Raw genomic sequence first — 22,336 nt, 5'->3', positions numbered from 1 at the left:
AGTTTCTACCTGCTGACCTTAAAATGGAGAGGTTCTCTTGGATGATGCAAGCAGAGGCAATGCAATAGGGCACCAGGATCCTTACGAGTAGAAGCAGGAAGAGATGGGAGAAAAGTTAGTGTCCAAGTAATGGGATGGCAGAAAGCCTGGACTGGCCCTTACTGGCTTTGAAAATGGTAGGGGCCACAAGCCAAGGCATGTGGGCAGCCTCCAGAAGCTGAAAAAGGGCAAAAAAAGAAAAAAAGGGAAAAAAAAGCAAATGCTCCATCCATGGCCAGAAGAAAGCCCCGCAGATGCCCTTGAGTGCAGGCCAGTGAGACCCAGTTTGCACTTGACTTTCTGAACTGTGGGATAAGCTGTGTGCGGTGGTGTTGAGGCTGTGTGCATTTGTTGCAGCAGCCGTGGGAAAGGAACACTGATACCATCTGGCATTGTGCAGTAAAAAGATGCTCCGAGAGGAGGAGGACCCTGCCCCTGTGGCAGGGCCCCTGGAAGGAGACTCTGGATGAAAAAGCGGTCCCCGGGCCCCAGTCACCCTGTGTGCTGGGTCCAGTGTCTGAGAACTCTGCCTTCTTTCTGATGAGTCCCCAGAATCACGAAAGTTAAATGAACATTCTGGCAAGTTCCTGTATCTGAAACACCCGTCTTTGGGGTGGGTGAGATGCGTGGTTTCTTTTCCTGGAGGAGTGGGGCTCTCCCCACCCTAGCTGGAAGGGTGGGGCTCTGGCAGATGCTGACCAGATGTGGAGGGGTGGAGCCATGGGGGGCGGGTAGGGGTGCTGCTTGCTATGGGGTGGGGAGCAGGAGACCAGAAACTGAAGAGCCGTTTGGGGCCTTGCCGTCAGCGGATGGCAAGCGCAGCCACAGGCTGCCGGAAAGGGTTAACCCGGAGGAGTAGTGGTCGGGTCAGGTTACTTCCCTTTAAAAGGCCTGGGAAAGGAGGAGTCAGGTCCTGCTGGGGCATGCTGGTGGCTGGTCCTGCTCGCCCTCCGGGAGGAGGCTCCGGTGACCTAGGCAAGTGGAGCTCGCTGAGGGGGCACGGGGGCTGTTGGTGGGGTGCAGCTCAGGGAAAGCCACGTTTGCTGCCCATAACCCTTTCTTTGGCGGGCACCCTGAGGCCCAGAGAGAGCCCAAAGTTCCTTTGGCCTTTGGCTGAGATCCCCCGGGATCTCTTCTTGGCCCAGTTGGAGCCGGGGACCTCCCACCTGGAGGGGTAGCCCCAGGGTGGGTGGGGGCTACTGGCACCTCTGGGGGAGGAAAAGTGGGCAGACGGGACTGGCAGGCGGGCTGCACCCTGCTGGGGACTGCTGCGGGTGGTGGGAAGGCCCTGGTGGTGGGTGGGGTGGAGCTGGAGAGGAAAGGGAATCCCTGGGGATCTAGAGAGCCACTGAGGAGGAGATGGGACCTGGGAAATTCTGCCTGTGTCCCAAGCCCTTCCCTGGCCCCTGCGGGGAGGGAAAAGGGCACTCCTATTTTTAACACCCGTTTTACTGTTGTGGTCCCCCTGTCTCCTTACAACCACCTGCTCAGGGTGCAGGTTTCCCAGAGCCCAGCCGAGGCTGGGGATTGTGGGGCACTCTCTGGGGAGACATGTCAAGGTTCCCACTGCACCTGCCCTTGTTCTAGGGACGGGTCTCTCTACAAATGGGGCCAATGGAATCCTGACCCTGGGCGTCCAAACCTCCAGCAGCGCACCCCCAGGTGCGCCCTGCCTTGGCTTTCAGATTTGAGCCCCTTTCTCCCGGCATCCTGGCATCCCAGCATCCCAGCCCCTGGGGCCACAGTGGCCAGTGTCCTCCGGGGGTCAGAGCATCAGGCCTGGTCAGACCTGAGTGAATGACTGGGACCTCTCTGGGCCTCAGTGTATCCACTTGTAAAAGGGGCTCTCGGAGCAGACGGGCCCTCAGGCCTTGTATCTTCTGTGAGGTGGGGCGATGAGGGGATGAAAGGAGGGCGTGCCCCCCCCACGCTGTTAGACTCCCAGGGTGTGCGTCCCCCTCCTGTGGTCTCTCACGCTCAAGGGGCTGCACAGTAGAGAATGGGGTGGGGGGCCATATGGCGAGATGCTTTAGGGAGCATGCGTGGTTAAGCCTATAGAACCTGCTGCTAACTAGCTGTGTGACCTTGGGCAAGCCACTCAACCTCTCTGTGCCTTGGTTTCTTCAGCTGCCAAATGGTGGTGATTATCCTGGTAAAGCACATAGTAGGTGCTCAGTTAAACAGATGGGAGCTGCCAGGCAGGACGTGCAGCCCAGCATGACTTTTCCGTGGTTGGTGTGCTTCCCCTCACCCCTTCACCACCACCCCCATACCAGGCCCCTCGGCTCCTTCTGTCCTAAGTGCCCTGCCCTGGGCTCCAGAGGCTGGGACAGGAGCTGACTTCTCATCAGGGGGCTTTCTGAGGTTCTCACAGGATGGACAGTGTCTGAGGCTCCCAGAGGAAGCACCCTGGGGGCTGGCACAGTCCCAGTCCCATGCAGCTGTGGGTGGAGGCCTTGGAAGCCTGGAAAAGGCCAGCGGCCAGAGGGACCACAGTGTACCTTGTCCTAAGACCCCAGCCTCGTCTTTGCCCCCCTCTCACTGCTCCTTCAGAGCAGACAGATGGGCTTCGAGTTGTCCTCTTGCTCCCAGCTCACCTATCCCTGCAGCTGACAGGATGGGGGGTGGGGAGGGGGGCAGTGGAGGGGGGGTTCTGAGTGAGCAGGAGTAGCGGCGAACCCAAGGCCCAGTGGCCCCTGAGAGCCTGTAAGGCACGGGCGGGGGCCTGGCTCCTGGTGCTCCCCGCCGTGGCCCTTCCCAGGCTCCTGGCCTTTTCCTGTTTAAGTTAAAGGGACCTGTCCCCCACCTGCAAGACGCAGCGGCCTGTTCCCATTGAGTTGATGTCTTCTACATGTGTGGCGTGCCTGAACTATTCTCTTGCGTGATCGTTGTCAACCTTACTTTTTTTCTTTTTTTAATTTAGAGGAGGTTTTGTCCTCTGGACTGAAACGTAGGCAGGGGAGAAACATGCTTTGGTTGAGACGTGTGTGGAGGTGCTGGGTTCCTCCCCGTTCAGGAGTAGCAGGAGAAGGAACACACGTGGCACTCACCTGCAGAAAGGTTTCCTCTCCAGAGTCAGCCGCAGGTGGTGCCACCCCCAGGGTCACGCGGGGGTGCAGCAGTGAGCCCCAACGTGGGTGCAGCCGCACAAGATGATTTGAGGAAAAAATACAACCCCAACAACCATCGGATTTGCGGTCATTATTGCTCAGAAGGAGAGTAAGTGGTGAATGGGTGTGAAGGATAATATTAAGTCATGTACAGGAGGCTCACAGAGATGGCAGAAGGTAGTTCGTGTGCCCAGTCTGGGACCCCAAGAAGGAGAGCAGGGGATGGAGGGGGGACCTTCTCCCGTAGGATCAAGGGGTTGAATTGCAGGGAATTCCATCTTTAACCACTGCCTCTCATTGTCTCATCGCTGCATCGATTCCATAAGTACGTATCATCCACCGGTGGTGTACTAGGTGCCTGCCTCGGGGGAGGGTGCTATCCGCACGGTGCTGAGTCTTGGAGGTGCTTGGGGGGCTGTCCTGGGCTGGCATCACTGAAGTGAGCCTCCAGGACAAGAGGGTGGCAGGTGAAGGAAAGACAGAAGCTTTCCAGGCCCAAAGAGCATCTTCTGTGGGGCCACTGGAGGCGTAGGGGGAGTGGGGAGAGCCTGGTGGGCTTGATAAACCAACAGAGGCCAGTGGGGCAGGGGAGAGAGGGATGAGACCAGAGGATCGAGGCGGAGGGTGGGAGGAGGGGAGGCTGGATCAGGCCAGACCTGTAAGCCATGGCAAGGAGGGTAGCTGTTATCATTTACTTAGCTGGCATTTCCTGGGCTCCTGACCTGTGCGAGGCGTGGAGGGGTGCACAGTCACCGAGCCTTCCCTCAAGGTGCCTGGACTGGTGGCAGGCTCTAAACAGGTAGAGGGCCTTTTCATAAGCACCGTGGCCGAGGTGTGAACCTGAGGCCAGGGAAGCGCAGAGGGGTTGCCATGTGTGAGAAGGTGGTGACATCAGAGTTGGGTTTTGAAGGATGAGCAGGAGTTTGACAGGAGGGAGAGAAAAGATGCTCCTGGCCGTTGAAACAGGGTGAGCAAAGGCCCAGAGATATGAAAAGGCCTGGGGTGGCAGTGGCGGGGGCAGGGGTGGGGGTGCGTTGGGGAAATACTGGCCACTGGAGCCATAGCGGGCACTGCAAATAGAGGCTAGAGGGCCAAGGTCACGGGAGATCTCAAGGCCACAACCAGAGCTGAGGTTTCATTCTACATCCCACAGGCGGTGAGGAGCTGGAGAGCAGGCTTGAGCAGGAGGAGGAGCTTTCTGGGCCAAGGTGTGTGGCAGGTTTGGGTGACAGGGAGGGACAGCGCTGCTACCACTGTGTGGGGTGTGGAGGTGGCCCGCTGCCCAGGGCAGGGGTCTCTCATTACAGGGCAGTGGGCCGCCTGTCGCGCCAGCTTTGAAGACCAGAGGCCCTTTGCGACAGAGTCAGGGTTCCAGCCAGCTGGACGCGTGGTCCAGGTCCAAAGCAAACAGGAAAAGCCTACAGTGGGCCAGGCGGGGCCTCTTTCTTTGTTTGGAGAAGGGATAGGGCCAAGCGGATTTGCGGGTCTTTCGGCTGCAAAAGTGGGAGGGGGCTTCAGGCCCGGTCAGGGACTCAATGAGACACCTACCACTCCAGGGGCTGCATGGGGCCCAGGCACCAGCCTCCCAGGGTTCTGTCCAGATGGCCTTCCTTGGCAAATTCTGGCCCAAATTCTTGGCTGGGAACGCGTGCTACCTCACCCCTGGGCATCCCCGTGCCTTTCTGTCACCGTGCCCAAGTTGTCTCCCTACCCTGGGCACGTGGCTTCCCGCTAGTATCCCTTGACCATCAGCCCAGGCCTGACGGAGTGGCTGCCTGCCGGTCACTGCAGGGGGAAGTCCACACTGCCCAGGCCAGAGCCCTGAGGGCATGCCTCTAGAGAGAGAAAGAGGGAAAGCCCGAGGGCTTGAGGGTCCCCGGAAGACCCAGCACTCAGAGCCTGGCCCCTGCCAGCCAAGTGACAGGTGGGAGGCATTCACTCTTGCGGTTATGCCTGAATGAATTCATGTCTGCATCAGTTCATGCGAGTGTATTCACTGGCGAAGCCTTTGTGCAGGCCCAGGGGGTGGGAAGCAGGTGAATCAGGACTACAAGGAGCCCACGAGCTGATGGAGCAAACCGATGGGACTCCTCAGGTGCTTTTGGACCCACCCAACCTGACTCCAGCCTGCCTGGGTACCCTGAAAGGAAGTGGGGACAGAGGCAGGAGTAGAGATGGGATAGAAAGTCTTTCTTTCACATATTCATTTGCCCACGTTTGCCTTCCCTCAGCAAGCACATGTTGAGCACCTCCTGTGGCCGGGCATGCGTGCTGCTCTCCCGCAGCCGCCAGCCCGTGGGGCAAATAGGCGGGACTCATATGACCAATCACACAGGTTGAATGGAAAACCCACTGGGCTACAGGGCTTTGCAGAAGAGGTCGGCGGCGCCGGTGGAGCTAATAGGGGCTTGACTTGGCTATGGAGGTCAGGTATCTTCTCAGAAAGAGACTTGCAGGGCGAATAGGAAGTAGCCAGGGTGAGAAGGGAGCCATGGCCCAGGCAGAGGAAACAGCATGTGCAAAGGTCCTGCGGCAAGGGGGCTGGGTGAAGGCCAGGTAGGCTGGGGAACCGAGATAGAAGGGGAGTGTGGTTTGAGGAGGCCGGGCAGTGGACAGGCTGGTAGCACCCGAACTTGTGGGTCCCTTTAGGTGATTTGGCCTGGATTCCAAGACCAAATGGAAGGTTTTAAGCAGTGGCAGAAAATAATGATCCACTTTGTATAGCCACGAGGTTTGAGGGGGCCCCAGTGGAAGTGGGGAGTTTGTGAGGGTCCTGCAGTGCCTACATAGACAATGAGAGTGTCTTTGACCAACGACATGGTGAGGTTGGGGGTCGGGGGGACATTGGGTGTTGGCAAGGGGAGTCGGGGTGTGAAGGTCTGAGAAACCGGGCTGGTGCGTGGGAAGGGTAATACCGCACATCGTTGTCCTCCGAGAACATATTGAGTATGATAAGTTTCTACCCAGGACAGGAAAAGAGGCAGTGGGTGAGCTCTGAGTAAGAAAGGAGGGGTGATTTTTAGGTTCTGCTAAACGAAAGAGGTAAATGCTGTCATTCCGATGAAGGAGGTCACAGAGAGGTAAGTCTGCCTACCCAAGGTCACGGTGGTCAAGAGGTTAAGCTTCTGCCAGCTTCTTCTCTTAAAAAGGCAGTAGAGCCTATTTCATTCTACTCAGAGAGCTGATACCGAGGAAAGGGGGGAGAGTGCACCTGGGAGCCCGGATTGCTCTGGAGGAATGCAGGCGAGGCTGGCAGCAAGGCCCGAGGAGCCTGCGCCTCCTTCCCAGTCCCGACCACAGCGGAGACCCCATGTGTTCCTGACCCAGAAACCAGCTCTTTCCTTCTCCGCGTCTCCTACCTCTTGCCCCTGGGAAGTCCTTCCCTCACTCGAACCTGGATCCCCCTGCTTCTGTCCTCACCATCTCAGCACACACAGAGTGCCATCCGGCTGCCCCCTACCTGCGGGGCCTGCAGCCCCCACCCCCCACCCCCCCTTCAGCAGGGCAGCCAGCAGCATGTAACCAGACACCGTTTTCTTCTAGCAGGTACACTGCTTCTGGGTGTCCTCACGGGAGCCTGGACAGAGTGCGTCCCTACCCAGCACTGTGACCTTCGCCTCTCGGAGCCCTGGTTAATTTTTGCCCAGTCTGAGGGCTGTGGGGCTCCTCCCTTCTGAGATATAAGCCTGGCCCCAGGCCACCCTGTCTCCTGCCTGCCCTGAGCCTCCCGAGTGCCCACCCTCACCATGGCCAAGGGCTTCTACATTTCCAAGCCCCTAGGCATCCTGGGCATCATCCTGGGTGTGGGGGCTGTGGCCACCATCATCGCCCTGTCTGTGGTGTACTCCCAGGAGAAGAACAAGAGCACTGACTCCACCACCTCTGGCACAGCACAACCCAGCACCACCGTGGCCACCACCTTGGACCAGAGCAAGCCATGGAATCGATACCGCCTTCCCCAGACACTGGAGCCCGAGTCCTACAAGGTGACACTAAGGCCCTACCTCACTCCCAACAAGGACGGCCTGTATATCTTCGAGGGCTCCAGCACTGTGCGCTTCAAGTGCAAGGAGGCCACCGACGTCATCATCATCCACAGCAAGAAGCTCAAGTATGTTAAGACCCCGGAGCAGCACATGGTGACCCTGCGGGGTGTTGGGGGTGCCCAGGCCCCTGCCATCGACAGGACTGAGCTGGTCGAGGTCACAGAGTACCTTGTGGTGCACCTGAAGAGCCAGCTGCAGGCCGGCAGCCTATACGAGATGGACAGCCAGTTCGAGGGCGAGCTGGCCGACGACCTGGCTGGCTTCTACCGCAGCGAGTACATGGACGGCAATGTCAAAAAGTGAGTCGGGGCGGGCTCTGCCCGGTGGGCGCAGGTCCTGGGTGCCGAGGCAGAGCTGGAGCCCAGGAGCTGAGGGAGGGCCTGGGGGGAAGGCCTTTGAACCTTCTGGAGCCCTGGGCTGGCCAATGGCTTCATCTGCAGCTCGCGGGAGCAGCCACCAAGACTACAAACCCTTTCCCGGAGGGCCTCCTTCCCCTACTTCAGGGAGTTGGGCACGAGTAGGGAAAGCATCCCTTGTTGAGACAGGAAAACTGAGGCTCAGAGGGGAGACATTTGATCTCCCTGCTCCTATGGTGATGGAGCCTGCCAGGACCTTATTCCCGAGTCCAGAAGGAGCTCTGGTCTCCCAGAGTCAGCTGGCCTATTGGGGCCCAGGTGCTGCCCGGGTGAGGCAGGGAGGGCAGGGATTTGGCCAGACTGGCTTTCCGTGCACCCCTTTCCCGGCAAACCCAGCAACACCCTAGAGCGCCCCCCCCATCCCTGATCACCAGCACAGGCGTTCTGCCGGCAAACCCTCTAACACTCTGGCGTGGGCAGGGTGCTGGCCACGACGCAGATGCAGTCTGCAGACGCCCGGAAGTCCTTCCCATGCTTTGACGAGCCAGCCATGAAAGCCCGGTTTAACATCACCCTCATCCACCCCAACAACCTCACAGCCCTGTCCAACATGCTGCCCATAGGTGAGCGGGTGTGTCCTGGGGCCACACAACCTTGGGAAGCCAGCACCCCAAGGTGTCCGGGGCTGGGGTGCAGGGCAGGGGAGAGGGTGCATGCCCTCACGCCTATAACATGCTTCATGCCCAGGCCCCAGCGTCCCGTTTAAGGAAGACCCCACCTGGAACAAGACGGAGTTCCAGACCACCCCTGTGATGTCCACGTACCTGCTGGCGTACATCGTGAGCGAGTTCACGTCTGTGGAGCGGAAGGAGTCGATGGCGCCCAACAACGATGTCCTGGTACGAGGCTGGGCCTGCCTGTGCTCACCAGGACTGGTCTTGCCTGAGGGGTATTCCTGTTTATCTTTGTCCCTGCCCCCTGGCCCCTGTGTTGGTGGGCCACTGTTTTGGAACCCTGGCTTGGAGTCCTCTACAGCCAGTTCCCTGACCCTCAGTCTCTGCATCTGAAAAATGGGTTCCTCGTAATGCATGGAGTTCCTGACCCCTGGGTGTCAGGCAGACAGACGATAGTTATGACCATCATCTGTTACCCCTCAAAGGTTCCGCACTAGGACTCCCAGCCCCTCAGAAACCCCCAGCCCTCTCTGCTGTGGGCCTGGCCTGCCGCTGTGACCTCGTCCAGGCGCTGGGACCCATCAGGGGCCCTGGCCCACCTCTGTCCTCTTTGCAGATCCGGATCTGGGCTCGGCCCAGCGCGACCGCGGCAGGTCATGGTGATTATGCCCTGAGCGTGACTGGCTCCATCCTGAAATTCTTCGCTGATCATTATACCACACCCTACCCCCTCGAAAAGTCCGGTGAGTAAGGGGGTCAGGGGCCTTGCATCGAGGGAGGCAAGGTCAATGGCAGGGAGGGCTCCATGCCCAGAGGCCACCCTGCCAACCTCCTGGCCTCCCCAGACCAGATCGGCTTGCCTGACTTCAATGCCGGTGCCATGGAGAACTGGGGGCTGGTGACCTACCGGGAGACCTCCCTGCTGTTTGACCCCCAGATCTCCTCCAGCAGCAACAAGGAGCGGGTAGTCACTGTGATCGCCCACGAGCTGGCCCACCAGGTGCTCCGTGGCATGGACAATGCAGAGGGAGAACTAGGGGGCTGGGGAGCGGGCGCTGGCACAGGCCCTGGCAGCTGAGAAGGGCGGTGGGGCAGCGGGGCTGTCACCACAGTGTCCCCGGAGTCGCTGGCCCAGGGCCTGGCACATGATGGCACTCCCGAAGGATGGCTCTGGGGCCGGTGGGTGGCTGCAGGGCCAGAGTGGCTGGCTGGGCTGACCCCCCCACCCCCACAGTGGTTTGGGAACCTGGTGACGGTGGCCTGGTGGAACGACCTGTGGCTGAACGAGGGCTTTGCCTCCTACGTGGAGTACCTGGGTGCCAACTACGCCGAGCCCACATGGAACCTGGTGAGCCAGCCATGCAGGGGCCCTGGGGGGTGTGGGGGAGGGGGTGGGGGAGACCTGGGTCAGCACTCCCAGCACAGTGCACTGATGGCCATCGGGGGTTTGCAGAAAGACCTCATCGTGCAGAACGAGCTGTACCGCGTGATGGCCGTGGATGCCCTGGCCTCCTCCCACCCCCTGACCACCCCTGCTGAGGAGGTCAACACACCAGCACAGATCAGTGAGATGTTTGACTCCATCTCCTACAGCAAGGTGGTGCCCCTGCCTGCAGAGACGGTGGGGGGTGTCAAGAGGGCGGTGGGGACTCGGCCTGCAGGCCGGGAACACTTGGCCTGGCCTGCTGTGGTCACGGGGTCCTGTCAGCTGAGCACAGCTTTCTGAGCCCCCCCGTCCTTCCCCCCAGGGAGCCTCTGTCCTTAGGATGCTGTCCAGCTTCCTGACTGAGAATGTGTTCAAGGATGGCCTGGCGGTGAGTGCGCTTGGCCAGCCGGTGGGGGTGGGGGTGGGGGTGGTTTCCTCTAGCCCCTGACCTGGGTCCCCAAGCCCAGCCTACCACAGAGGCTGAGTGGTCGGGCCTGGGACACCAGCTTCACCCTCACCACGGTCTGTCTTCCCACAGTCCTATCTTGGTGCCTTTGCCTATAAGAGTGCCACCTACAAGGACCTATGGGTGCACCTGCAGAAGGTGGGTAACAGCCAGCCCCCGGAGCCATTCTGTGGGCATCCTAAGATGCTAGCAGTCCCCGGCGGTACTGCCTGTGTAAGGGAATGTGCCCAGTGCCGCTGCTTGCCAGCCCAGGCAGGTCCTTTGGAGCCATGGTTGGTCACATGTGAAGTGGGCATGAGAATGGCCCCTGGAAGGCGGTTATTTGAGAAACCCCAGCAGGCGGCCTGCCTCCCCTATAGGGAGCTCCGTGATGGGGACCCAGGTGTCCCCTCTTCTCAGCACTGAGGAAATGGGCCCTCACGGCTCCCACGCCCAAGCCTGCCTCGGCCAGGGACTTTGGAGCCAGTCGTCCAACCTGCTCAGCAGTCCTGCCTGCCCTGTGCCCTCCCAGCCCCTCCCAGGCACAACTTTGCACCCCAGCACCCTCAGCATAAGATGGGGCCCTCCCAACCGGCCCCATCTTGCATTCCTGTTACTTAGCATCCCCAAGCACCCCTGTCTGTTGGGCCCTCCCCCTGCCCCACTCCTCTCCTAGGCTGGGTCTGCCCTTCCTCTGTCATCCCCCATCTCTTCCTCACAGCTTCCCCCTCCCCCTCCTCAGCCCAACTGGGGTGACCCCTCTGGAACCCCATGTGCCAGGCTTCCCTGCCAGCTGCTCCCCTACTGTTTCCACCTTGTCCCTCCAATCCCCAGGCGCCCAGGCCTGTCCGACCAGAGAGGGGAGACCCAGGGCTTTGTCACAGATCACAGCTGGGCTGCAGTGCCCTCTTAGCCAACCTCCCGCCCAACTTCCATCTGCCTGGAGCCTGGCCCACCTCCCTTCCCCGCTGATTGCCTCAGTCCCTCCCCTCCATCTCCACTCTTCCTTGCCGTGCCTCAGTTTCTCTCCTGTCCTGCAAAGCTGAGCCCTCCTCCAGGCCAGATGCCCCTCCCAACTTCATCCCTCCCTCCTGTTCCCTCTCCCCCAGAGCCCCCCTTCTCAGCCTGCACCTCTAACATGCTCTTCTGCCCACTTTCTTGCCCTGATCTTGTTTTCATTTTCTCAGCTGTTAACAGACATTGTTGGAGTTTTGTTGTTATTACAAAAGCAACACAGCCCTGGCTGGTGTGGCTCAGTGGACTGAGCGCCAGCCTGTGAACCGAAAGGTCACCAGTTCCATTCCCACTCAGGGCACATGCCTGGGTTATGGGCTGGGTCCCCAGTTGGGGGTGGGTGAGAAGCAGCCAATTGATATTTGTCTTGCACACCAATGTTTCTTTCCCTCTCTTTCTCCCTTCCTTCCCCTTCTGTTAAATAAATAAAGTCTTAAAAAAAGAAAAAAAGCAATGCACACGCATGGAAAAAGATCAAAAGGACCTATGAGCACAGTAACAAGCCCCTGAAGCCTGTCCCCAGGCTCCCATCTGGGTGCTCACACCTCTGCCCTTTGCCCTGACTGTGACACGGGCTTCTCCTCACCTGGCTGTCCTCTTCCAGGCTGTGGACAATCAGAAGGACGTCGTGCTGCCTAAAAACGTGAGCACCATCATGGACCGCTGGATCCTGCAGATGGGCTTCCCTGTCGTCACTGTGGACACCAAGACAGGGAATATCTCCCAGGAGCACTTCCTTCTGGACCCTGAGTCCAAGCCTGCCCGCCCCTCACCATTCAAGTGAGCAGATGGGGTCCCAGGGCAGGCATCCCCGTGAGGGTTCTGAGAGCCTGGCCTGCGGTGGCCCCAGCCCCGGTGGCTCTAGACAGGCTTTCCCTCCTGGGCCAGGAGGGTGGAGGCGCCTGGTGCCGGAGTTGGGCAGGAAGTGGGAGCCCAGGCAGGGAGGCCCTTTGCCAGCAGCAGCCATGACCTACCATCTCTCATTGCCTGACCTCCGGCCTCTTGTTGCAGCTACCAGTGGATCATCCATATCTCGTCTATGAAAGATGGCACCACCCAGAAGGACTACTGGCTGGAGGAACCCACCAAAAGTAACCCAGCCCCACCCTACACACCCAGTTCCTGGCCCCTGTGCCAGGGGTAACAGCAGCCTCATTTCACCCCCCCAAATCGAGCCGACTGCTTGGGTTGTAATCTCTGCTGCTGCCCAGCTGTGTGACCCTGGGCAAGTTAACATCCCTGTTTGGTCCTGACTTTTTCATCTATAAAATGGGGCCAAGAACAGTAGCTTCCCCATTGAATGCTGTGAGGAGTAAAGGAAACAATCCACATGAAATGTTTAAATAGTGCCTGGCACATGGTATGAGCAGCCCCACCCTGCCAGGCACAAAGGAAACCACGGTCAAGGCAGATTGTCCCCTGCCTAGGCCAAGGTTGCTGATGAAGGGGAAGGAAGACAGGTAGTTAAAGACTTTCCAGAATTGTTCTGAGTGCTTTAGCAGAGGCGTGCATGGCCTCTGGGCTGCTTGGGCACAGGCACCAGGAGCTGGGGGTAAGGGAGATTCAACTTCATGGAGAGGTCAGGGAAGACTTCCTGAAGGAGGTGACCTGAGTCTTAGAGGAAAAGCAGCAGTTAGCTAGGCTTAGGTGGCGGAGAAAAGCATTCCAGGCAGAGGAAATAGCAAGTGCAAGACACAGAGGCAGCAGTGAACGTGGGGACTGAGTAGAGGTCCCAGCAGGATGCAGGAGACCCTGTGTGCTCAGGCCAGGGGTAGCTAGGGCAGGTGGGAAGTGGGCATATGCTTGGGTCTGACCTGAAGGTGTGGAAGGGTCCCCTCTGGCTGCCAGGAGAGGGGATGGAAGGGTGAAAGAGTGAGCAGGGGGGAGGGGTGCCAAGCCCCATGGACGAGATGGGCAGTGCTGGGGCGCTGACTGGAAGGCAGCCTGAGTGGACTGGACATATGAGAATAGAGACTACCCCGGGCACATGCGGGCCATGGGAGGCAGGCCAGACACTGAGGTTGGGACATGGCATATGGCCGGTCTGAGGTCGCCAGTCAGCCAGAGGCAGAGGTGGGCTGGGCATCCTGCTCGACAACCCTTCTCCTGCCCTCCTTGGCATCTTCCCAGAGGCTTGCGGGCTAGCTGCTGCTGCTGCTGCCACATAGCAGGAGGCTGTTCTTGCTGAGGCCTGGAGAGAGGAGGGTCAAGGGACATCCTGGGGTCTTTGAGCAGCCCCACCCCAGTTCTGGTCTCTTCCCCACAGTCGAGGAACAGTTCAAAACCGCAGCCGACAACTGGATCCTGCTGAATATCGACGTCACAGGCTACTACCAGGTGAACTACGATGAAGACAACTGGAGGAAGATTCAGGGTCAGCTGCAGAGAGACCGGTTGGTGGGTGTCTGCCTGCCCCCCGACCCGTCCCCTGCCCCAGGCCCAGCCCGAGGTCATACCCTGAGGTCACACCCTCTGCCGCCCCTTGCAGGTCATCCCAGTCATCAATCGGGCGCAGGTCATCCACGATGCCTTCGATCTGGCCAGGTGAGCGTGCCCTCTCAGGCCCAGACTGGCCCTGCCAGCAGGGCCTGCTGACTCACACAGGTGGGTTTCCAGAGTGAGAAGCAACTGACCTCCCTGAGAGCCAGGCCCAGCGTAGCAGGCTCCCTGGGCCCCGGGCGCCCCGCCCTCGGCCCCCATTTCCCAGATAAGGAACCTGAGACTCAAGAGTTTGAGTGCCCTCCCTGAGGGGCCATGTGCCCGGCCCAGGGAAGGCCAGACCTAGGCCCGTCCAGCGCCACAGTCACACTGCACTCCATGGCATGAAGCTTTTCCTGAGAGCTGTGTGCCAGGTCACTGTGCTAGGTGCCAGGACACCTGGGAAGGACAGGACAGGCAACACGTGGCACGGATGAACAGATGTCACCCATAGATGCGGGCATTTATGAACCCCATGTGTGCAGACAGCCTGAGGAGGGGGAGGGAGAGACTCAGAAGGCCTCCAAAATTGGAGAAGCGATTGGCTGAGGAAGAACACAGGCTTTTTTTTTGTCCTTTTGAATCTAAGCTCTCTCTCTATGGGCTTTCTGGCCTTAGGCAAGTCACTTTACCTCTCTGAGCCTCAGTTTCCTCATCTGTGAAATAGGGGTAATAAGCCAAGGACTGTGATGGACAATGGGTGAGGGCTGGGTCTGGGTTGGCCTTATTTGTGGAGCCACCCTGCGCCCATGTTTCCCACCCCAGTAAACACTGAAGCTGGCTCAGGAAGGGCTGTGGGACCTCAGGCTTGAGGAGGAGGCTTGGGTTCCCAGAGAGGACTGGGTAGGGGTGCTTACTTGAGCCCCTCTGTCCCCAGTGCCGGCATGGTCCCTGTCACCCTGGCGCTGAACAACACCCTCTTCCTGATCCGAGAGACGGAATACCTGCCCTGGGAGGCCGCCCTGAACAGCCTGAGCTACTTCAAGCTCATGTTGGACCGCTCCAGCACCTATGCCCCCATGCAGGTGCGGAGGGGTGTGGCCGGGAGGGCACCTGGCAGCACCGTTAGGAAGTTGGTGGAGCTGCTGCCTGTGGTAGCGAGAGCCTCCAGGCCGCCACTACTTTGTGGGTATGGGCTCGGCAGAGCAATGAGGGCAGGAGGGACTGGGGAGGTGAGCCCATTGAGAAGGGCAAGGGGAGGACCCAGACTTCCCGCAGAGGGTGCCGTGCTGGAAGTCAGCACTTTCAGAAAAAGCCCCTGTGCCTGGGGGCAGGATGCCTGTCCTTGCTCAGCTACATGCCCGCGGGTGACCCTCTGCACCCTGCTGACCCCGCTGACCCCACTGTGAGTTGAGCATGCCCCTACCTGTCTAGTCCACCCGCCCACCCTCGGGGCAGAAGGGGAGATGCAGGTATTCACCGCCTTAAAGCGGGGGCCGCTTAGACTCCCACCAGGGAGACCCGAAGGGAACGCTGGATCTGCAGGGTCGTGTGGTTACTAAAGGACCTGAGAGCCGGGAACACCAGCACGTCCACAGTCAGGGTTCGGCAACAGGGTATCCGTTTGATGGAATGCGGTGTTGCCACTGCATCATCATACTTGAAGAGATTTTCTTTTTAATTAAACATTTTTCACATTATTAAGTTCCTATTATGATAAATGAGGTATTTATGGTAAATGAGGTTTTACCTCATTGTAGCTCATTAACCTGCCCACCTTGGATTCAGCTCATCTTATTAATGTGGTTCGATTACAACATTGGGTGGATGCAGTATGTAGCATTTACTTCCTTGCGATTACTTACCTAGCGTTGTCTGCTGAGCCGCACAGAGGGCCGTGTGTGTATATCCTTTTCTCTCCACCTTATGTAAATGTATCAGATAGCACAGCACTTTTGCTCCAGTCCCCCAAGGCACCCCTGCTTTCTTCTAGAACCCCACTCAGCTCTCACTCTGGGAGGCTCTCCTGCTCTCTGAGCCCTGGGGGTTCTTCCTTGAGTTTTCTGTCTCAGGGTGAGGGTGGGTGGAGCTCACCTTCCGTAAGAGGCGGGTATTCTGGGGTAGATTGTCTGAAATGCCTATTCCACTGTCACCCTGGAATGAAAACTTGCCTGGGTCTAGAGTTTCTACATTGGAAATTGTTCCTTGAAAATGTCCGATCTCGCTTCACTGACGTTTCATCTCTGCTGAGAAACTCAGGGCCTTTTCTTTGTTCCGGTTCTTTGAACGTGGCCAGCTTCCCTGCTGGAAGCGCACGGCAGCCTCTTCTCTCAACCCTGGCGGGCCTCTCTCTTCCTTCTGCTCTTTCAGTCTGGACGTGCTCGCACCGCTCCTTTAAATGTTCTTCCTCTCCTTTTTTATTTTTCTTTTGTTGGGTTGGTCCTCCCATTTTCTTCCTCTCCTGTTTTCCAGCGTGTTGGCTTTCTGTTCTGACCTCCGGGATCTGGCCACCACTCTCCTCTGCAGGTTGCCTTCATTTCTCCTGTCGCATCTGTGAACTTCCTAGGGCTGTTCCTGGCCCCAGCATCTCTGAGCTCTGGCAGGGTACTCCTCACAGGCTTTTCCAAAGTTTTCAAAAAATATTTAAGTTTTTTTAATGCTTTAAAAAATGTATTGATTTTAGAAACAGGGAGGGAGGGAAAAGGGGGTGGGGAGAGAGAGAGAGAGAGAGAGAGAGAAAGGAAGAAAGACAAAGAAACATCGATTTGTTGTTCCACTTATTTATGCATTCATTACCTGACTAGAGATCAAACACGAAACCTAACCTTGGCATATCAGGATGATACTGTAACCCACGGAGCTACCTGGCCTGGGCCTGCAAAGGATTTTAATAGCATGGGGTGAGGCTTACGTTAACAATGCTGAGGAAAAAAGTACAGCGTGCAGAATCTTGGTACCTTAGGTAGAAAAGGAAAACAGCAGGAGGAAACACACCAATCCAGGAATTGCACGTTAAGAAACGGTGACACTCGGGGTCAGCACTGCTGAGCCTTTGAGGGGGAAGAACGTCAGGCTGGCCATCGGAATCCTGGGTTGGCTCGGCCCCACCCCTGAGCGCAGTCTCAGTGTCTGTGGCCATCCACCCCTGCAGCCTGTGTGCCCCCCTCACAGGTTCCTTGAGGCTCCAGGTGGGTCAGGCTTACGTCTCCCCCTCTAAGCTATTCATGTTTTCTGTTCCTCAGAACTACCTGAGGAAGCAGGTCACACCCCTCTTCAATTATTTTAAAACCATCACCAACAACTGGAGTCAGCGCCCAGGAAAACTGATGGACCAGTGAGTATGACTTCCTCTGGGTCTGGAGGTCATGGGGACCCAGCCACCCTGACCTGGGGAGTCCAGAGCAGCACCTGGGCAATGTCCCCCTCTGGCCCTCCCAGCTCCTGGCAGGACTAGGACCACCAGGCAGGGAGCGACGCTGCCTGGGAGCAGGCGGCCCGGCCAGAGTCTCTGTGTGGGCTGTGGGACCATCTGGCCTCTTGGCACAAAGGACCAAACAAAAACTCTGAGGTCCCCTCCCCGACCTGGTCGTTGAGATTTTGGGTGTGGGAGGTGGGGCTGGACCATGTGCTGGCCCCTGTGGCTCCTCCTGGATGTCCAAGGCACAGAGCCAAGGGGGACCCAGAAGACTGGGTGGGCTACAGCCTTAGCGCCCTGGCCTGAAGTTGTGGGTCAGCTGGGGAGCCTGGGCCAGAGTCCGGGCCAGGCAGCTGACCAAGCACCATCCCTGGGCAGGTACAACGAGGTGAACGCCATCAGCACCGCCTGCTCCAGTGGGCTCCCTGAGTGCCAGAGCCTGGTGTCTGGCCTTTTCAACCAGTGGATGAACAACCCTGAGAATAACTTGTGAGTGTCCCTGGCTCCTCCCTAGTCTTCCTTCATCTCTCAAGCCCACCGCCTCACCAGGCCCTGATCCCACCCTGCCTGCTGCGGCTCCACTGCTGACTCCCCCCGCCCCACCCAGAATCCACCCCAACCTGCGGTCCGCTGTCTACTGCAACGCTATTGCCCTGGGTGGCGAGGAGGAGTGGAACTTCGCCTGGGAGCAGTTCCAAAAAGCCACAGTAGTAAACGAAGCTGACAAGCTGCGAGCGGCCCTGGCCTGCACCAAGCAAGTCTGGATCCTGGACAGGTGAGGACGGGCCAGCAGGGTGGGATGAGTTCCCTAGCGTGACCAGGGTGCCGAGGTGGAAGAGAAAGAGCCAGCCTTGCTGATGCCTCCACACTCCTGTTTTGGGGTGCTCACAAAGCTGAGCAGTGGGGCAGGGTGCCCCCATAGTACAACCAAGGACACTGAGGCTCAGAGAAGCCCAGCAACTTGCCCAAGATATGGAAGCTTCACTGAGTGATAGAGCTCAGATTTGAACCCAGGTCTGGGCTTATATCCTGTGCTTTGAACTGCTCTGGCCTCTCAGCCTTTACTTGACAGTAACTCACTTTCCCTCTCTCTGAAGGACGGTGGTCCTACAGGACTTCAGTCCTTCTGTAGGTCCCACTGGGCACCCCCCCAAACCCTTGAGGAGGGCTCCTGGCTCCGACTGGGTGCCTCATACGCCATCTCCTGGACCCCAGTAAAGAAGGGACACCCTCAGTGTCAAAGATAGCAGTGGCCACCCTACCTGGTGCAGGGCTTGGGGCTCTGGTCCTCCTTCCTTTCTTCCTTCACCATCAGATGGTTGTCATGTGCCAGGGCCATGTCAGGCCTGGCACATGGCACAGCCCAGGACCCCGCTTCGGGCGCTCAGTGTCCCATCCACAAGAGGGAGGCAGGAGCACGGGGTGTTCAGCCCTCAGCATGCCAAAGGGCTGTCAAAGTGAGCAGGAGGGGGTGGGGGCAGGGCGGGGCAGGCCCTCTGCCAACTGGATTTCGCTGTCGTGTCATCAGACTGCAGCCCTGGCAGGTGGCCACCAATGAGCATCCTGCCCCCACAGGTACCTGCGTTACACCCTGAACTCCACCCTCATCCGGAAGCAGGATGCCACCTCCACCATCATTAGCATCGCCAACAATGTCATGGGGCAGGCTCTGGCCTGGAATTTCGTCCAGGCGAACTGGAAGAAGCTCTTTGAGGAGTGAGTCCTCTGAGGATGTGTGTGGGGTGCCCTGAGGGTGGTCTCTGTGCCGGGAACACTGTAGCATTGGGAGAGGCCGGGCGGGACCTTCAGGGGGGGTGCAGGAATGGAAAGACCAGGTGGGGGGCGGGACATCCCTTTTCCCAGGAGGGAAGAAAAAGTCTGACTGTGGGAGTGATCTCTGGGGAGATGGGAGCAAAGACACCGCAGGGAAACCTGTGTTCGAGTCTCCGTGGATGTGTCTTTTCATCTCATCTACAAGACGGATCAATCATAGGGCAGTTGTGAGGACAGAGCGTGCCTGCCCATCACTGTTAGTTAGTTCCCACCAGCCTCACAGCTCGCCTCTCTCCCCACCCTGCAGTTACGGTGGAGGCTCCTTCTCCTTCTCCAACCTCATCCAGGCGGTCACGCGGCGGTTCTCCAGTGAGGAGGAGCTGCAGGCGGTAAGAAGCCCTGGACCCTGGGGTCACCCCCAGCCTAAAGTGGGTGGCCGCCTTTTAGTTCTCACCAAGTGTGGTCACAGGGAGCGCGGGCTCCCTGCTGTCAGGCCTCCTGCATGCTCAGAAGAAGCGGGGTGTCCACTCTTTAAGTGGGGACAATCCGATCAGAAAAGTTCGCCTTGGAATTCTTGCACAGGCAAAAGGGGTAACACTATGAACCTCCGTGCACCCATTACCCAGACTGAGCAGTTATCCCCGCATTTCTGACACTGTCTGGGGACGGATAATTTTCAGGCAAATCACTGCTATTATATAATGTCACCTCTAATTACTCCAGTCCTATCTAAAACAAAGGCATTTTTAAAACATGATTTCCCTGTCATTAGCAAATCTAAGAAAATTAATACTCATCTTATACCCAGCCTGTTGTCAGATTCTCTAAGTTTTTCTTTTTTTTTTTAATTCTTTCTCCCATGGATATGTTATGTTTGAATTAGAAGCCAATGTTAACTCATTGATTTAGGTTGATTTGTCTTTTTTAAAATTTGAGATAGAGTTTATGTCTCATAAAACTCACCGTTTGAAGCGGCTCTTAGTGTATTCACAAGGGGGTGCAACCATCACCACCTAATTCTAGAACATTTCCATCACATTCAAAAGAAACCCTGCACCCGCTCGCAGTCACTCCCCGCCCCCCGTTTCCCAGCCCCCGGCAACCACGAACCTCCTTTCTGTCTCCATCAATTTGCGTATCTCATAAAATTGATTCCTATTGTAACGCGGCCTTCTGTGTCTGGCTTCTTTCTCTTAGCGTAATGTTCTTGAGGTCTATCTGTGTAGTACCATGTTTCATTCCCTTGAAACATGGTATGTTCGTCCTTTTTCAAGATCGTTCAGCTCTCCTGGGCCCCTTGACTTTCTCTGTGAATGTTAGGGTTGCATGTCGCTCTCTGCAGAAAGGGGGCATGGGGGCATTGGCGCTATGATAGGGACTGTGTGTCATCTGTAGATGATTGGTTTGAGGGCTGTTTCCACGTTGACAACATTAGACCTTCCAGTCTCTTGACACGGATTTATTTGGGTCTCTTTTCCTCGTACTCAGGGCTTCTTTCTTTCTTCCTTCCTTTCTTTTTTTAAAAAAGATTTTATTTATTTTTAGAGAGAGGGGAAGGGAAGGAGAAAGAGAGGGAGAGAGCCATCCATGTGTGGTTGCCTTTCGTGTGCCCCCTACTGGGGACCTGGCCTGCAACCCAGGCACGTGCCCTGACTGGGAATCAAACCAGCAATCCTTTGGTTCGCAAGCTGGCGCCCAATCCCTGAGCCACGCCAGCCAGGGCTCTTCTTCATTTCTTTTAGCAACGATTTATAGTTTTCACATAGCAGTCTCGTACTTCTCTTGTCGAAGTTATTCCCAAGCTTTTTATTCGTTCTGATGCTGCTGTAAATGAAGCCGTTCTCTTAATTTCGTGTTAGGGTTCTTCATTGCCAGTGTGTAGAAATACAATTGGTTTTTACACATTGCTCGTGTCCTGCAACGTTGCTGAACTCATGAGTTTAAATAAGATTTTTTTTGTAGGTTTCTTAGGATTTTCTATGTGCAAATCATGTCATCTGCAAGTAGAGATAGTTTTACTTCTTCCTTTCTTGTCTAATTGCCCTAGTTCCAACCTCTAGTACTGATACACCTTTTAATCTGTAAAATCTCCTCTTTAAAAAAAAATACTGTTTATTTGTTGAAGCAACCGGGTCATTTGTATTATGGTATGGAAATGGCCACATGTGGGTGTGGCTGGTTGTTTCCTCTGGTGTGCGTCTAATTTGTCCCTCTGTCCCCCCTTGATTGGGCTGAGATTGTAATTGAGTTAAAAACTGCAAGTCAGCTCCATGGAGAACCACACACGGAAGGCTAAATACACCCAGGAGCCAGATTTAAGCCTGGGGGCGCTGTCATCTTTGAGCTCTGCACTAGATCAGAACTTGGCTCCAGGGGAGGGGAAGCACTGGTCCTTCCTGTCCTGGAGAACAGGCTGTGGTCCCTGGAATCTGGGCCCCACCCTGAAGTGGGGTGACAGAGGATGGGGCTCCCCTTCCCAGCCTGGGCTGAGAGTCTTTCTTCCTCTTTCTGGCAGCTGGAGCAGTTCAAGGAGAACAACGCGGGCACAGGCTTTGGCTCGGCCACGCGGGCTCTGGAGCAAGCCCTGGAGAAGACCAAAGCCAACATCAAGTGGGTGAAGGACAACAGGGACGTGGTGCACCAGTGGTTCATAGACAACAGCCAGTAGCCCCCGTCCGTGCAGTCACCTGGCCCGCACGTGAGATGCCCCCCGTGCATCCGTGGCCCACTGCAGGGACCCCCACTCCTGAACGAAGTCCTAGGCCACGTTCTCTCCACTCTGTGCGTGGGGCCAACCCAGCTCCTGATGGCCAGACTGTCCAAGCACCTCCCAGCCCCTGCCCCTCTTGCCAACAGCACCCAGGGCCCTGGGGCTGACCTCAGGGAAGCCCAGCTCTAGGGCCAGAGGAGCAGAAGCCCTCAAAGGACTATGGGTGGCCTTGGGCAGCTGCCCTGCGCCCTCTCTTGCCTTCCAATGAAGACCCTGAACCCTGGGGACTCAACAGGGCACCAAATCTGTATATTTTTTTCTAAGAGAAAATGTAGATAAAGGATTTCTAGATGAGCTTCCAGGCTCATTACTAAACAGGAGCAGGCATGTATCTGGCCACAGCTGGGGAGATGGGCAGCACTGTGGGCTCTGGGACCGCCCCCCCCCAAGGGAGAACGGGAGGGAAGGGCCCCTGCCGGTGCTCCAGCAGAATGCCTGTGTGCGCTGTCTGCCTGAACACTCATTCGCCTGCCTTCTCCCACAGCAGGCCCGAGACGCTGGGTCCTATCCTGTCACCGCTCTGGGACCCGTGGTGGGGGGAGGCCATATCCATTTGTAGCCTGGTTGTTTTCAGGAGCATCCTGAAAAGGGGGCCCTCTTGGTCACATGGGGAGGGGACCGCCCAGGACCCATTGGCTCCATGGCCCACATCAGACTAGCTGGGAATTTCTTGGCAAACAAAGCTAGGCAGTTGGAAGTGTCCCTGGGCCTCAGCCCCTCGAGGCCTAGCTGAGCTCTGGGGCTAGTGGGAAGGAGGGGCCGGGCCACTGACTGAAGGTCTGAGGGCCTCTGGCTGGCTTCAGATCATGCTCAGCCACTGTTTTGTGGACAAGTGACCAAAACCCCTGGG

At 57.4% G+C, this 22,336-nt stretch overlaps 1 protein-coding gene across 2 annotated transcripts; it reads left to right on the top strand.

The window, feature by feature from the left end:
• The first annotated feature begins 882 nt into the window (after positions 1-882).
• Positions 883-21,780, top strand: ANPEP (alanyl aminopeptidase, membrane). 2 transcript variants are annotated; one of them, XM_071219459.1, is made up of 21 exons: positions 883-1,014; positions 6,693-7,494; positions 8,032-8,174; positions 8,299-8,450; positions 8,842-8,968; positions 9,071-9,225; positions 9,460-9,573; positions 9,679-9,822; positions 9,974-10,039; positions 10,190-10,255; positions 11,715-11,890; positions 12,122-12,201; positions 13,377-13,507; positions 13,599-13,654; positions 14,466-14,613; positions 16,771-16,862; positions 17,322-17,432; positions 17,551-17,718; positions 18,519-18,659; positions 19,024-19,105; positions 21,232-21,780. In XM_071219459.1, the coding sequence occupies exons 2-21, from the start codon at positions 6,896-6,898 to the stop codon at positions 21,382-21,384; spliced, it is 2,904 nt and encodes a 967-aa protein (XP_071075560.1). In that variant the 5' UTR covers positions 883-1,014; positions 6,693-6,895; the 3' UTR covers positions 21,385-21,780. The 2 variants fall into 2 exon arrangements, with proteins under 2 accessions (XP_071075560.1, XP_024417425.1); XM_024561657.4 differs by having other exon boundaries at positions 941-1,014; positions 6,696-7,494.
• The last annotated feature ends 556 nt before the right edge of the window (positions 21,781-22,336 follow it).

Source organism: Desmodus rotundus, chromosome 10, assembly GCF_022682495.2.
Source record: "Desmodus rotundus isolate HL8 chromosome 10, HLdesRot8A.1, whole genome shotgun sequence".
NCBI classification, from domain to species: Eukaryota; Metazoa; Chordata; class Mammalia; order Chiroptera; family Phyllostomidae; genus Desmodus; species Desmodus rotundus.
Note: the sequence above shows the minus strand (reverse complement) of the source record. Positions and strands in the feature narration are given on the sequence as shown.